Source organism: Hyla sarda, chromosome 11 (genome assembly GCF_029499605.1).
Source record: "Hyla sarda isolate aHylSar1 chromosome 11, aHylSar1.hap1, whole genome shotgun sequence".
NCBI lineage: Eukaryota > Metazoa > Chordata > Amphibia > Anura > Hylidae > Hyla > Hyla sarda.
Window position 1 is genome coordinate 623,144 of NC_079199.1, and position 17,121 is coordinate 640,264.

The window sequence follows — 17,121 nt, forward strand, 5'->3', positions numbered from 1 at the left end:
GCCCTGTGCTCTTCACAGATGAAAGCAGGATCACACTGAGCAAGTGACAGAGTCTGGAGACGCCGTGGAGAATGTTCTGCTGCCTGCAACATCCTCCAGCATGACCAGTTTGGCGGTGGGTCAGTAATAGTGTGGGGTGGCATTTCTTTGGGGGGGCCGTACAGCCCTCCATGTGCTTGCCAGAGGTAGCCTGACTGTCATTAGGTACCGAGATGAGATCTTCAGACCCCTTGTGAGACCATATGCTGGTGCGGTTGACCCTGGGTTCCTCCTAATGCAAGACAATGCTAGACCTCATGTAGCTGGAGTGTGTGAGCAGTTCCTGCAAGAGCAAGGCATTGATGCTATGGACTGGCCCGCCCATTCCCCAGACTTGAATCCCATTGAGCACATCTGGGACATCATGTCTCGCTCCATCCACCAACGCCACGTTGCACCACAAAATGTCCAGGAGTTGGGGATGTTGTAGTCCAGGTCTGGGAGACCATCCTCCACCTCATCAGGAGCATGCCCAGGCGTTGTAGGGAGGTCATACGGGCACGTGGAGGCCACACACTCTACTGAGCCTCATTGGGACTTGTATTAAGGACATTGCATAAAGTTGGATCAGCCTGTAGTGGGGTTTTCCACTGTGATTTTGAGTGTGACTCCATATCCAGACCTCCATGGGTTGATAAATTTGATTTCTATTGATAATTTTTGTGTGATTTTGTTGTCAGCACATTTAAGTTATGGCTCTTAGGAAAAAGCAAAAACGCAAAAGTAAACATTTCCTGTGTCCTCAAAGCCAAAATGGGCTAAGTCCTTAAAGGGGTACTCAGGTGGAAAACATTTTTTTTTTTTAATCAACTGGTGCCAGAAAGTTAAACAGATTTGTAAATTACTTCTAATAAAAAAGTTTTCCACCGGAGTACCCCTTTAAGGAGTTAATTTAATTATTTCCCAAAACTGAATCCGAGATAGTGGAAAAGTACAAAGTCCTTACATTTTTCTGATGTTCCAAATGCAATCCTTGTTTTGGGGAGGGTGAAAAAAAGTCACCAAAACTGGCACCAGAAAATGATGAACCCATCACCAAAGTAACAAACAGACCAAACTTTCGCTCCTATCTATCCATCTTTTAGCTGTCAATCCCCGAGTCCATTCCTCTTGGTTCATAATAATGGTACACACTATAAAAATAGCATACAATCTGTAAATCTTCAGCCTAGACCAGTGAGATCTGCAGGAAGATCATCATTATATTTTACTGCTAACAAATGATGCATGGCACAACAGGGACTCCGGGAAGTACCTGTCGTCTTCACATACCCCATTAACCTATTTTCCAAACTGGATGGATAAATGATATACAGAAATACAATCTGTCAGGTTAATCCTTGCGTGAAGCATATATTTGGTGGTAAAAAATATAAATCTTGCAGTTTACTATGATAATGTATTGCCTTTTACTGGATGTATCCCATGATCTTGTTTGCCTTTTTGACCGCAGCCAGGCATAAGTTGAAACAATTCTACGTAGTATCCATAGATCTCTTTAAACCATATTTTACATTTTTTAGGTTAATATTTAGCTTAATCCCTTTTTGTTTGCAGTTTTGTGGCTGTTTGTTTGCCACACTTACCATATATACTCGAGTATAAGCCAAGTTTTTCAGCACGATTTTTCATGCTGAAAACGCCCCCCCTCGGCTTATACTCGAGTGAACTCTCCGCCTGTCAATCCCTTCTCAGTGGTCTCCAACCTGCGGACCTCCAGATTTTGCAAAACTACAACTCCCAGCATGCCCGGACATCCATCGGCTGTCCGGGCATGCTGGGAGTTGTAGTTTTGAAACCTTTGGAGGTCCGCAGGTTGAAGACCACTACGGCCTTCGTCATCAAGACCACTGATGAATGGATTGATGATGAAGGGGGGGTGGATGATGACGGGGGTCTGGATGATGACGAGGGTCTGGATGAGGACATGGCGGGATGATATATTTCCCACCCTAGGCTTATAGCCGAGTCAATAATTTTTCCTGGGTTTTTGGGGTGAAATTAGGGGCCTCGGCTTATATTCTGGTCGGCTTATACTCGAGTATATATGGTTCCTTTCTCTGGTATGCAGTCAGTGAAACCCATGTTATAGTGTGTGAAATGTTACTATACAACATTTGTTCCCATGACACTGATTTATACATTTATAGGAAGCCACATTTAACATGAGTCAATTATAAAGTAATCAAGGTCTTTATAAATACATAAAAGCTTCAAGTACAATTAGGTAAACATATAAGTGACTTACCACACATCAGCATAGAAAGGAGAAGAGAGATTGCCGTTGCCATGCATAGAACCTGTGAAATAAACACATTTGCGTATTCAATTAAATGAAAATTACATATCAATGTAGTCAGTGCTGGAACAATATGGAAATTATTTCTGTCCTTGTAGATTTTAATACTACAGTGATGTTTACAGTAATATAGGTTTATTTCTGTGCCTATATTACAGAGCATATATCACAGCCTGATTACCACAGGTCTGATCTCTACCAGCATCATGAGACTGTATGCGACTGTTAATATGGGTTATCAGTACCGTGGTTGTAGGGACGGTCTTACATGAGCATTCAGTAGTGTGGTTGTAGGGACGTCTTACATGAGCATTCAGTAGTGTGGTTGTAGGGACGTCTTACATGAGCATTCAGTAGTGTGGTTGTAGGGACGTCTTACATGAGCATTCAGTAGCGTGGTTGTAGGGACGTCTTACATGAGCATTCAGTAGCGTGGTTGTAGGGACGTCTTACATGAGCATTCAGTAGCGTGGTTGTAGGGACGGTCTTACATGAGCATTCAGTAGCGTGGTTGTAGGGACGTCTTACATGAGCATTCAGTAGCGTGGTTGTAGGGACGTCTTACATGAGCATTCAGTAGCGTGGTTGTAGGGACGTCTTACATGAGCATTCAGTAGCGTGGTTGTAGGGACGTCTTACATGAGCATTCAGTAGCGTGGTTGTAGGGACGTCTTACGTGAGCATTCAGTAGCGTGGTTGTAGGGACGCCTTACGTGAGCATTCAGTAGCGTGGTTGTAGAGACGGTTTTACATGAGCATTCAGTAGCGTGGTTGTAGGGACGGTTTTACATGAGCATTCAGTAGCGTGGTTGTAGGGACGTCTTACATGAGCATTCAGTAGCGTGGTTGTAGGGACGTCTTACATGAGCATTCAGTAGCGTGGTTGTAGGGACGCCTTACATGAGCATTCAGTAGCGTGGTTGTAGGGACGGTCTTACATGAGCATTCAGTAGCGTGGTTGGCTTTTTATCATGAAACAACAGCAAGTTCAGGTGCAGTCAACAATTATCAGTAAATAACAAGCGCTATCCATCATGCTGGCTTACACTCCTGTAAGAGCACCCTGAAGGGTGCGTTCACACATGTATATTTTCTTATGCGGATCTGCTGTAGATTTACTTCAATGGGCAGCAAAATCTGCATCAGATATGCGGAATTTCCATAGCGTATCTGCTGCGGAAAATCTGCAGCGGATTTTGCTACCTTTGACTTTAATGGGTCAGCAGATTTCTTCGGTCCCATTTAAGTCAATGGTAGCAAAATCCGCTGCGGAAATTCCACAGGTAATCCGCCTGTGTGAACGTGCACTAAGGCTGGGTTTCCACACAGTTTTTTTTTTTTTTTAAACTGTTATATTTGAAGCAAAGCCAGAAGTGTATTCAAATGAAATGATAAATATATTGGAAGGACTTATGCTTTTCATTTCAGCTGGATCCACTAATGACTTTGGCTAAAAAACTGCAGAGGCAGTAAAACAAAAAACAAAAGATTGAGTCCACTACATATAGAACTCAATACATCAGTTTTTTTGGATTTGCAACGGTTCTATTATTGCGCTATTTGGGATAATATTGTTGGCAAAAATGTTTTTCTTGGCACATGTTCAGACCCCCGTTAGTAGTCAGTAAGGGTTGACATCAGTGACCCACAACTGCATGGAACTCATACCTATAACCTATTGTGTTCTCCCCAGAGAGGGATTGATGCATTTTGATAGGATCCACCCAGGTGAGCGTTGTTCTTGCCAGTCGATGCACTTTATGTACGTCTTTGACTATATAACTCAATGTGGCGCTCTTCTCAGGGAGAATAAAAATATCCTTTCAGACTCCAAAAATCATTTCCCAAATTTTGTAATATTATATTTTTTCAAGAAAAGTATCCAGTACCCTTTATATTGAGTCTTCACAGCATCATGTTGGTAGAGAACAACCATAGTCTCACTGCCTCATCATTGCTATAATGATGGAAATGTTTGTTGATAATTACCCTTTAGGATTGGATGTTGATGAGTTTTTTTAATTACACATAGGGCTGCCTTTGTAGTTTTTATCTGCTAAATGAAAATGGAACGTCCTTTTCTTGGTGTATGAGAAAAGAAAGAAAAAAAACAAAAACGGCGCCTTGCGTATTACCCTTTGTATATAGAGAGACAGATATTGTGAGGGAAACCCACAGGTCATATAGGTGGGTGCTCACCAGATAGTATTAGTAAAAGTGAATATCACCCCGTATTGGGGTACTCACTGATGTCCACGAAGTCTCCATAAAAGGGCTTAAACAAGCTAGGATTACGTATGAAGGTTTAAAAGTTACACTCAATCATTTAATTTAAACCTAATGGTACCAATGTTTGAAGCTTGTAGATCCAAAAATTTTCCCGTTTTCGTAGTGTATTAAATCTTTGAGGATCGTCTTTGGGTACAAATTCGATGGGGACCAGGCGTATGCACCCAAAATCCTGATTGTGGTGCTTAGTGAGGTGTCTTGATACGCTGTGTAATAAGAAGCCATTGGATGTGTTGCACCGATGCTTATTAATACATTCTCTCAGACATCTTGTTGTTCTGCCCACATATTGGAGGCCGCATGGGCATTCAAGTAAATATATAATATATTGTGATGAACAGTTAATAAAGGATTTGATCTGGAATGTTTCCTGTGTGTTTTTGGATAAGAAGTTCTTACATTTGTTAACAATATTCGTGCAGCATTTGAATCTGGGAAGGGAACATTTGTATGATCCATATGTAGATAGGAACATGCTTCCATCGTTTTTGGAGGATCTGAGCCTGCTTGGAGCAATAATGTTGCGCAGAGTTCTCCCTCTCCGGAATGTTATACAAGGCTTCGGTGGGAGAACTCCGTGTAGGAAGGGATCTCTCAGAAGTATATTCCAGCGCTTACGTAGAATTTTCTTAATCCGCCTATTTTTTTAATTTAAAGTAGTGATGAAGTTTAGGGACCAGGTTTCTGAATTGGCGTCTTCGGGTTTCGATTTATTCAAGCAATCTAACTGGGATAGGTTTTGGGCTCTCTCAAACGCGGATTCAACCAGTGTATGAGGGTATTTTTTTTGCTTGAAAATGGGTTTTTAAAATGTTGCTTTGTTCATTAAAATCAGCTGGTTTGGTGCAATTCCGTCGTATGCATTTAAATTGGGCAAAGGGTACATTGGTTAGCCATTTTTTATAATGGGCACTAGAAAAATCCAGGTAACTGTTGCTGTCTACTTTCTTGAAGAAAGTTTTAGTATTAAGGGAACCATTGCCATCAATAAAAACTATGACATCTAGAAACTTAGCATGGTTAGTAAAAACAGTCTGGGTGAAATGTAAACCAAAGGAATTCAGATTAATAGAAGTTAAAAACTCTTCTAAAAGATCCTGCGGTCCTTGCCATATAAAAAATATATCATCTATAAAACGTTTGTATACGTAAACGAGGGTATATAAAATATTCTTCAAACAGTCCGACAAATAAATTAGCAAAGCTTGGTGCTACTTTAGAGCCCATAGCGGTCCCTGTGTGTTGAGAATATATACGCCCCTGAAACTCAAAATAGTTGTGGGTTATTATATATCTAAGACCCTTAAGAATAAAGTCACGTTGTGCTTGTGGCAGGCTGGGATCTTTCTGTAGAAAATGTGCCACTGCATCAATGCCCTGATCATGGTTGATGACAGTGTAAAGGGACGTGATGTCCATTGTAAAAGACTTTAAAATCGAGTTAATAAAATCTGTTGTGTACTTAAGATGGGATTTGAGGTTTAAAACATATTTTTGTAACATTTTATCCAGATAATGGGAGAGATTAGATGATACTGAGTTTATGCCAGAAACAATCGGCCGTCCAGGGGGGGTTTCTGCGGTTAGATTTTTTAGGTCTTGTACATACTGTATTGTAGGGTTTTTTGGCATTATTTTGTAGAAATTGCTGTTAGATAGGAGGCGAGTGGCTTCTGTGATGTAATCAGTGCGGTTAAGAATAACAATTCCGCCTCCTTTATCCGCAGGGAGAATTACTATGTCTCGGTTTTCCGCTAGGGACTTCATGGCCTTGATTTCATTTTTTGAAAGATTGTTGTTATACCTGGATTTGGTAAGTGCCTCTAGGTCATGAGAGACTAGACTTGAAAAAGTATCTATGAAGTTTCCCTTAGCGTTTAAAGGATAGAAATTAGATTTAGGTTTTAGATCTGTGTGCACGGTTGGTGGATGGAGACTTGTTGGATTTTCCGTTTCACGTGAGGGTTGTGCTTCCTCAGAGTCTTTCATATTAAAAAATCTTTAAACCGTGAGTTTTCTAAAGTATCTATTGAGATCCAAAAAAAGACCAAAGCTATCAGCGCTGGACATAGGACAGAACGAGAGGCCTCTCTGTAGGAGTTTGGTTTCTATGTCTGTTAAAACATAGGAAGAGAGGTTGAAAAGTTTGACCGTATCTAGGCCATTGGGTTTTGGTTTCGCCTCTTTTCCTTTCTTCCTCTTTCCTCCCCTACTTCGCATGTTTTTCATTTTAGGCTGAGATAGGGAGCGATGTGTATAGTTTCCATTGTCTGTGTTTCCATTAGAGGAGGGAGCATGGGATGTTGTGCCACGTTCGAGGGCAGGTCTAAAAAAAACTTTGCATTATGGAGAAGTGAGTGATCAGAGCGGGATGATTCTGTAGTTGGAGGGAGTATGGCAGATTCTGGATAAACGCCTCCGGGGGTAAAGAACAGATGATTGGGTGTGTGTTCTTCCGTGGTGGAAGATTCCAGATGGATGGTTAGTAGAGAATCTTCAAAGGAGGAGTGGGATGAGGAATTGAATCTGGCTTCTGGGGGAGGTGTGGGTTGGAAGAAGTTTAACAAACTCGAGGAGTTCTTGTGGTGGGGTGTTATTACGGATGATGGGTTGGGCCGTGGAGGGAGAATTCGTGGGTGGAACTGGTGGTGGTCCAAAGGAAAGAAAATGATTAGCAGAGGATTCTGGGTGATGGTTATTAGTGTGAGCAGTTTGCCTGGAAGGTGGCAAGGTAGAACGGGGAGGATGTATGGTTGGCTGTGTAGTCTGGATCTTGGGTTTGAGGATGGGGGTATTATCATTTGGTGTGTAGATGGGTTTGTGGTTACTGGAAGCTATCTGAAGGTGATGGGTATTTCGGCTGGTGTGTGCCTGAACTGTGGTGTGACTGCTTGGAGTGTTACGGGAAGCTGTTTTAGAGGATTTGAATGTGATGGAAGTACCACGGCGTTGGTTATGGCTGTAGGGTTTGGGTGTTTGTACCTGAGTGTTATGTTTAGGTGGATCTCTCCTGTAGGTGTTGCTATTGGGGTGCCTGGTGTTATTGGCTTTGTTTTTGTTTAACCAAAATTTGACATTATTAGTGTGATAATCCAGCCGATCCCTTTTTAATTTATTCAGTTTTTTTCTCCATGATGTCCTGTTCCAGTTTGTGAGTTTTCACGAGATAGGCCGAGTGCCATTCCCCATACTCCGCTCTGTGTTGGAAGGGGGAAAGGGCAAAAATACATGAATCAATTTTATCAGAGATCATGTCCACAGTTTTGTCCCTCTTATTTAGTAGCAAGTTTAAGAGCGTGCATGTACAAGTTTCCAAAGCCTTTTCCCAGTCATTGCAAAAGCTTTGGTCATCTTTAAACGAGGGGGAGGGTCTTAATCTTCAACCCCTTGGCATCATTTTTTCTTTTAGGTATATTTTGAGAAAGGAGCTAACCAGTTGATGCTGCGTTTCCTCAGCAGATAGTCTTTCTAGTTCGAAAAATAGGTTTTTCATTTTTTCAAAGTCGCTTAAAGGCTTGATATTGAAGGCAATGTCCGTGGGGTGTTCGTTGTTCTGTTCCTTTGGTAGTGAGGATTTTTTTGGTGTAGAGATTTGAGTTCTGTGTAGTTCTTCATTACATTAGCCATACAGCATCACGACACAAGTCATACTGGCATATCATACCGTCACACAGGGAACATGTATTGGGCTGCTGCACCAACCAGGAGGTCACTTGTGGTGGAGACTAGAGATGAGCGAACTTACAGTAAATTCGATTTGTCATGAACTTCTCGGCTCGGCAGTTGATGCCTTATCCTGCATAAATTAGTTCAGCTTTCAGGTGCTCCCGTGGGCTGGAAAAGGTGGATACAGTCCTAGGAGACTCTTTCCTAGGACTGTATCCACCTTTTCCAGCCCAATGGAGCACCTGAAAGCTGAACTAATTTGTGCAGGAAAAGTCATCAACCCTGAAAGCTGAACTAATTTATGCAGGAAAAGTCATCAACTGCCGAGCCGAGACGTTCGTGACGAATCGAATTTACTGTAAGTTCGCTCATCTCGAGTGGAGACTACAGGGCAGTTACTCTTCGCTACCTGTGAGAAAAAAAACAATTGGCCAGAGGCCTACAGTGGTCTTTCTCAGTTAAGAGCATAAAGTGTGTGCTATACCCGAAGATGCACCTCTCTGGCAAGCAATGGGTGAAGGCAGCGAGGAGGTGATGTGCAGGAGGTGGCAACATGAGGAGTTACTATCAGGCTGCCAACCTCCTAATTTACTGCTCACACATCACTGAGTGGTGAATGCAACATAATGACACTTTAATAGAGCGAGCATGATCAAATAGCAGCAGCGGGCATTGTGGGTAATGACCCACACCAAACGAGCTTGGTAATGGCTTTTCCTTATCTATTTACCTGAGCCCACACCAGCACAAACACAACAGTGAGCAGAGTTGGATGAGGTCGGCTGAGATTCGGAAAGAGGCTTAAATCACCCAGACACCTTCATTACATGTGTGTCAGGTGGAGAAGAAGGGGGGGGGGGGGGGGGAAAGAAATATGGCTTCTCCGTATTATCTAAAACACAAAAAAAAATCGCTGCATTTCAGTCAAAGAAAGAAAATACGACCTCCGCCTCTAAACGTGAGGGCAAATCCATCGTCCCGAGTCTCTGATCTGTAAAGCATCTCCCTCAGATCATACTGCACAATAGAGTAAGGAATATGAACAGCTAGACTTAAACTGGCTCCAGAGAACTGCATCACAATAAAGGCACAAACCTACATATAAAGCTATAAAAACACTGATCGGACAGAGAGACCAGAATCCACAGAGAGCTATGAAAACTTAGGTGCAATACAAAGAAAGATGCCAGATACCTACCGTATATACTCAAGTATAAGCCGACCCGAATATAAGCTGAGGCCCTTAATTTTACCCTAAAAACCCAGGAAAAGTTATTGACTAGACTATAAGCCTAGGGTGGGAAATACATCATCCCGCCATGTCATCATCCAGACCCCCGTCATCATCCCCTCGCTTCATCATCACCGCCTGTCAATCCCTTCATCAGTGGTCCTCAACCTGCGGACCTCCAGAGGTTTCAAAACTACAACTTCCAGCATGCCAGGACAGCCATCAGCTGTCCGGGCATGCAGGGTGTTGTAGTTTTGAAACCTCTGGAGGTCCACAGGTTGAAGACCACTGCAGCCTTCGTCATCATCCAGCCCCCCCCCCCTCCTTTTGTTTTGTACTCACCTCCCCTCGGTGGGAAGGAAGGGTGAGCTGGTCCAGGCCATCTATGCTGCAGGGACCATCCAGTGGGGAGGATTAGTCGTTGCGGGCTGTCCATTTTCACCAGGGGGGCCTCTTCTCCACGCTTCGGGCCCGGACTAGCGACGTTGCCTTGACGACGACGCACAGGGATGTTGCACATGAACGTCCCTGTGCGTCATCATCAAGGCAACATCACACACCGGGCCCGAAGAAGAGGCCCCCCCGGTGAAAATGGACAGCCCACAACGACTAACAATCCCCACCGGACGGTCCCTGCAGCATAGATGGCCCGGACTAGCTCACCCTAACTTCCCGCCGAAGGGAGGTGAGTACAAAACAAACGGAGAGGGGGGGGGGGGGGCTGAATGATGACGAAGGCCGCAGTGGTCTTCAACCTGCGGACCTCCAGAGGTTTCAAAACTACAACACCCAGCATGCCTGGACAGCCGATGGTCCACAGGTTGAAGACCACTGATGAAGGGATTGACAGGCGGAGAGTTCACCCGAGTATAAGCCAAAGGGGGCGTTTTCAGCATGAAAAATCATGCTGAAAAACTCGGCTTATACTCGAGTATATACGGTACGTAAGTTCAGAACAGTCCAGCAGAGACATCTACCTATACAGTTAGCAGAGCTCTGTACACATTGTTATCTCCATCACCTTCCACTAAATGTCACACAGAAGCAGTCTCCCAATACACACACAGGATATCACTCCCATTATGCCTGACCCCAGAAACTCACAATCTAATAAAAGGAAATGTAAGATAAAAGCTACTTGCTGCAACCAGAAATCCATCCTGAATAGATTTATGGCTACTGTCGGGTTCTTTTCACACCATGTTTTTTTTCCCCCCCAACATCCAGCAAGGTATCTTTTTGTTTTTGCTGGATTTGTTCCAAAACATGCGCGCAAAACCTAACACTTTACAAAAAATTTACTCTTTACCTTCCTGTAGGAAATCAGACAAAAATATTAAAAAAGGAGATAGATATGTTACATAGACACAAAAACAAACACAGTTTAATGTCATCCTGCAGTATCTATTGCCCTATACATTGCAAATAAGATTAAAGGGTACCTCTCATCAAATAAACTTTTGATATATTTTAGATGAATGAATGTTGAATAACTTTCCAATAGGATGTTAATGAAAAATATGTTTCTTTCTATTGTATTTTTCCCGATCAGTCCTGTCAGCAAGCATTTCTGACTCATGCTGGAGTCCTAAACACTCAGAGCTGCCAGCCTGCTTTGTTCACAGCCAAACGGGCTGTGAACAAAGCAGGCTGGCAGCTCTGAGTGTTCTCCTTTGTGAACAAAGCAGACTGGCAGCTCGTAGTGTTTAGGACTCCAGCATGAGTCTGAATGCTTGCTGCCAGGACTGCTAGGGAGACCCCTAGTGGTCATTTCTTCAAAGTGGAAAATTAAATAGAAAGAAGCATATTTTTTAATAACATGCAATTGTAAAGTTATTCTGCATACATTAATCTATAATATATCAAAAGTTTTTTTGATGAGAGGTACCCTTTAACCCCTTCAGGACGGAGCCCATTTTGGCCTTAAGGACCGGAGCGTTTTTTGCACATCTGACCACTGTCACTTTAAACATTAATAACTCTGGAATGCTTTTAGTTATCATTCTGATTCCGAGATTGTTTTTTCGTGACATATTCTACTTTAACATAGTGGTAAATTTTTGTCGATACTTGCATCCTTTCTTGGTGAAAAATCCGTAAATTTGATGAAAAATTTGAAAATTTTGCATTTTTCTAACTTTGAAGCTTTCTGCTTGTAAGGAAAATGGATATTACGAATACATTTTTTTTGGTTCACATATACAATATGTCTACTTTATGTTTGCATCATAAAATTGACGTGTTTTTACTTTTGGAAGACACCAGAGGGCTTCAACGGTCAGCAGCAATTTTCCGATTTTTCACAAAATTTTCAAACTCAGTATTTTTCAGGGACCAGTTCAGGTTTGAAGTGGATTTGAAGGGTCTTCATATTAGAAATACCACATAAATGACCCCATTATAAAAACTACACCCCCCAAAATATTCAAAATGACATTCAGTCAGCGTTTTAACCCTTTAGGTGTTTCACACGAATAGCAGCAAAGTGAAGGAGAAAATTCACAATCTTCATTTTTTACACTCACATGTTCTTGTAGACCCAATTTTAGAATTTTTACAAGGGGTAAAAGGACAAAATTTTTACTTGTATTTGTAGCCCAATTTCTCTCGAGTAAGCAGATACCTCATATGTCTATGTAAAGTGTTCGGCGGGCGCAGTAGAGGGCTCAGAAGGGAAGGAGCGACAAGGGGATTTTGGAGAGTACGTTTTTCTGAAATGGTTTTTGGGGGGCATGTTACCTTTAGGAAGCCCTTATGGTGCCAGAACAGCAAAAAAAAACCACATGGCATACCATTTTGGAAACTAGACCCCTCGGGGAATGTAACATGGGATAAAGTGAACCTTAATACCCCACAGGTGTTTCACGACTTTTGCAAATGTAAAAAAAAAATAAAAAATTTTACCTAAAATGCTTGTTTTCCAAAAAAAATTATTTTTAAAAAGGGTAATAGCAGAAAATACCCCTAAAAATTTGAAGCCCAATTTCTCCCGATTCAGAAAACACCCCATATGGGGGTGAAAAGTGCTCTGCTGGCGCACTACAGGTCTCAGAAGAGAAGGAGTCACATTTGGCTTTTTGAACGCAAATTTTGCTCTGGGGGCATGCCGCATTTAGGAAGCCCCTATGGTGCCAGGATAGCAAAAAAAAAACACATGGCATACCATTTTGGAAACTAGACCCCTCGGGGAACGTAACAAGGGGTTAAGTGAACCTTTATACCCCACAGGTGTTTCACGACTTTTGCATATGTAAAAAAAATTTTTTTTTTTTTACCTAAAATGCTTGTTTTGCCAAAAATTTTACATTTTTAAAAAGGGTAAAAGCAGAAAATACCCCCCAAAATTTGTAACACAAATTCTCCCGAGTACGGCGATACCCCATATGTGACCCTAAACTGTTGCCTTGAAATACGACAGGGCTCCAAAGTGAGAGCGCCATGCGCATTTGAGGCCTAAATTAGGGATTGCATAGGGGTAGACATAGGGGTATTCTACGCCAGTGATTCCCAAACAGGGTGCCTCCAGCTGTTGCAAAACTCCCAGCATGCCTGGACAGTCAACGGCTGTCCGACAATACTGGGAGTTGTTTTGCAACAGCTGGAGGCTCCGTTCTGGAAACAGTGGCGTACCAGACGTTTTTCATTTTTATTGGGGAGGGGAGGGGGGCTGTGTAGGGGTATGTGTATATGTAGTGTTTTTTACTTTTTATTTAATTTTTTGTGTTAGTGTAGTGTAGTGTTTTTAGGGTACAGTCGCACGGGCGGGGGTTCACAGTAGTTTCTCGCTGGCAATTTGAGCTGCAGCAGAAAGTTTGCGGCAGCTCAAATTTGCAGTCAGATACTTACTGTAATCCTCCGCCCATGTGAGTGTACCCTGTACGTTCACATTGGGGGGGGACATCCAGCTGTTGCATAACTACAACTCCCAGCATGCCCGTTGGCTGTCGGTGACTGCTGAGAGTTGCAGTTTTGCAACAACTGTAGGCACACTGGTTATGTATCACTGAGTTTGTGACCTAACTCAGTGTTTCACAACCAGTGTGCCTCCAGCTGTTGCAAAACTACAACTCCCAGCATGTACGGTGCATGGTGTACGGTGACTGCTGAGAGTTGTAGTTTGCAACAGCTGGAGGCACACCGGTCGTGAAACACTGAGTTAGGTAAAAAAAAACCTCTGAGTTTCACAACCAGTGTGCCTTCAGCTGTTGCAAAACTACAACTCTCAGCAGTCACCGACAGCCAACGGGCATGCTGGGAGTTGTAGTTATGCAACCAGCAGATGCACCACTACAACTCCCAGCATGCACTTTAGCTGTTTGTGCAAGCTGGGAGTTGTAGTTAGACAACAGCTGAAGGTACACTTTTCCATAGAAAGAATGTGCCTCCAGCTGTTGCAAAACCATAAGTCCCAGCATGCCCATAAGGGAATGCTGGGAGTTGTGGTGGTCTGCCTCCTGCTGTTGCATAACTACAGCTCCCAGCATGCCCTTGTTGCATGCTGGGAGCTGTTGCTAAGCAACAGCAGGAGGCTGTCCCTCACCTCCAACGATCCAGCCGCACAGGTCAGTCCCTCGTCGTCTCCGCCGCCGCAGCTGCTCCTGGGGCCCCGATCCCAACAGGGGCGCCGGGGATCGGGGTCCCCAGCACCGGGGGTCGTCTTCCCGCACCCGCTCACGTCCTCCAGAAGAGGGGTGGAGCGGGTGCGGAAGTGACACCCGCAGCAGGCGCCCTGATTGGTCGGCCGGTAATCCGGCCGACGAATCAGGGCGATCGTGAGGTGGCACCAGTGCCACCTCACCCCTGCAGGCTCTGGCTGTTCGGGGCCGTCTCTGACGGCCCCGAACAGCCAGTAATTCCGGGTCATCGGGTCACTGGAGACCCGATTGACCCGGAATCGCCGCAGATCGCTGGACTGAATTGTCCAGCGATCTGCGGCGATCGCCAACATGGGGGGGCATAATGACCCCCCTGGGCGATATGCCGGGATGCCTGCTGAACGATTTCAGCAGGCATCCGGCTCCGGTCCCCAACCGGCTATCGGTGGGGGCCGGAATTCCCACGGGCGTATGGATACGCCCTCGGTCCTTAAGGACTCGGGATTCAGGGCGTATCCATACGCCCTATGTCCTGAAGAGGTTAAAGGGATACTCCGATGGAAAACAATATTTTTCATACCATTGGCTCCAGAAAGTTCTACAGACTTGTAAATGACTTCTATCACAAAAATCTTAATCCTTCCAGTACTTATCAGCTGCAGTATACTACAGAGGAAGTTGTGTAGTTCCATTTCATGTCTGAACACAGTGCTCTCTGCTGACACCTCTGTCTGTGTCAGGAACTGTCCAGAGTAGGAGCAAATCCCCATAGGAAACATCTCCTGCTCTGGACAGTTCCTGACATGGACAGAGGTGTCAGCAGAGAGCACTGTGTTCAGACATGAAATGAAATACTGTCCTCTAGTTTGGTTCACTGTGAGGTATACGTAATTGTATAAAGATATAAAACAAAAGCTTGGACCTTTAAAGTGTTTTAAATAAAATAAAATACTCTGGTCATGTGCAAGAAAACGGGACAAGGAGGTAATAGAACTGTATTACACAGTATTCTCTTTATTCTGTGGGTCAAAACAAGAACAATGGTATATGGCTGTTTACATGCTTTACTGTTAATACTTTAAAAAAATGAAAGAAAATTCTTTGCATTTATATTTTTCTCCATTCACTGTACGTGATTATTAAGATTATTTAACTTTTTTTTAGCCATTTCCGATGCCGCAATATCAAATATTTTATAATAAATTAAAATAAAGATGCATATATAATTTTTAAAATATTTTTTTATTCGTAAAATGGGAAAAAGGGGGTGATTTGATTTTTTCATTGGGGGAAGGGCTTTCTGTTTTTTTTTAAACATTTTTAAGTCCCGACATGGCTCGACTTGTATAGCCTACAAACGGAAAAGGCAGTCCTTCTACATGTGTTGTGATAGCTTAAATTGGTGGAGTAATATATTGGTAGATATTGATGGAGTAAGACAAAACGTAGAGAAGGATAGTGGTAAAAAAAAAATAAATATGAATATTTATTTTAAAATATACATCAGTACAGTTTGAGCTGGGATCTGCCCTGTGGCTCTTTATGTTCATGACGTAACTGTACGTCATTGTGTACTCTAAAGGCATTCTCCAGGAAGCAGCGGCTCACTTGTTGCATATTTTTGTGCAAACTGCAATTTGCGCCAACATTTTGCTTTTACACCACTAAAGTAATTTTAGCAAACCTAATATAGATCAGGTTGATCATGCTTTGACTTTTGCAGTGGTAGCTGATTTAACATACCGTATTTTTCACCCTATAGGACGCACCGGCATATAAGACGCACCCAATTTTAAAGGTGCAAAATCTAGAAAAAAAAGATTCTGAACCCAACAGTGATCTTCAACCTGCGGACCTCCAGATGTTGAAAACTACAACTCCCAGCATGCTGGGAGTTGTACTTTGCAACATCTGGAGGTCCGCAGGTTGAAGACCACCGGTATAGGAGGTAATACTCACGTGTCCCCACCGCTCCAGACCCGTCACAGCTCATCACCGCTGCCCTGGATGTCGCTCCATCGCAGTCGCCGCGTCCCCGTGGTGTCCCCGACGCTCCGGATGTTTTCTTCCCCGGGATCGACGCTCTCCGTCGCCGTCATCACGCCGCTCCTATTGGCTGACGGGACGGCGTGCGTGACAACGTGATGATGTCGAAGGAAAACGCGCCGGTCCCTCCCGGTGTCCTGTAAGCTGTTCAGGACGCCGCGGCGGTCCCGAACAGCCCGACTGAGCAGCCGGGTTAGTGTCACTTTCGCTTCAGACACGGCGGTTAGCTTTGATCGCCACATCTGAAGGGTTAATACAGGGCATCACTGTGATAGGTGATGTCCTGTATTAGCCGCGGGTCCCGGCCGTTGATGGCTGCAGGGACCTCCGCGATAGGCGTGTATATAAGACGCACCAACTCCCCCCCCTCAAAAAGAAAAAGTGCATCTTTTACGGTGAAAAATATGGTAAGCAACAATTTAAAAAGTTTCATGAAGCCCAGACCAAATTTTGAAACTTTATTTAGATCTAATAACATGCACCTTTTTGATAAATTTGATGAAAGTACATATGACATATGCACAGGCTAATGGTGAGAAAAATAACTTGATTTACACATGCAATGAATATCTCCCCCTCTCCAATAGTTCTTTAAGTAATTTCCTAATATTCTGGCTTCACTTTATACTGAGGACAGATGGGCCCTCACACCTGTTCTCTGTGGTCACGGAGGTGGCGGCGCTGAGTATTTCCAGCCGTGACAATCATAGATAAGATTCATTAACATTTTCTCTCCTGGAAGCTTACTAATAATACAAATAGAAAATGATAAGTCCAGGATGTGCGAGGACATCTTCATGGATGAGACTCCATCAGTCCAAACCACATCGTGGTTACCATCAGCTTATGCCAAAAGATCACCAATTCCTCAGTTTTCTTATAGAAAACCTATTTTGTAAGTCAAGTATCTTACAGTTTTGAGCTACATATAAAGGGCTTGTAATGGACAAGTTAAA

The 17,121-nt window shown here is 43.4% G+C and overlaps 1 protein-coding gene across 4 annotated transcripts in view; it reads right to left on the minus strand.

The window, feature by feature from the left end:
• LOC130295695 (uncharacterized) overlaps positions 1-17,121 on the minus strand; it is a 64,481-nt gene that overhangs the window by 36,546 nt on the left and 10,814 nt on the right. For all 4 annotated transcript variants that reach the window (XR_008848957.1, XM_056546717.1, XM_056546718.1 and 1 more), the window contains one exon: positions 2,288-2,339. Coding sequence is in view for 3 of the 4 variants with exons in the window: in XM_056546717.1 (XP_056402692.1) it covers positions 2,288-2,339 (52 nt within the window). In the remaining variant the exon portion in view is untranslated. The remainder of the gene's footprint in view (positions 1-2,287; positions 2,340-17,121) is intronic.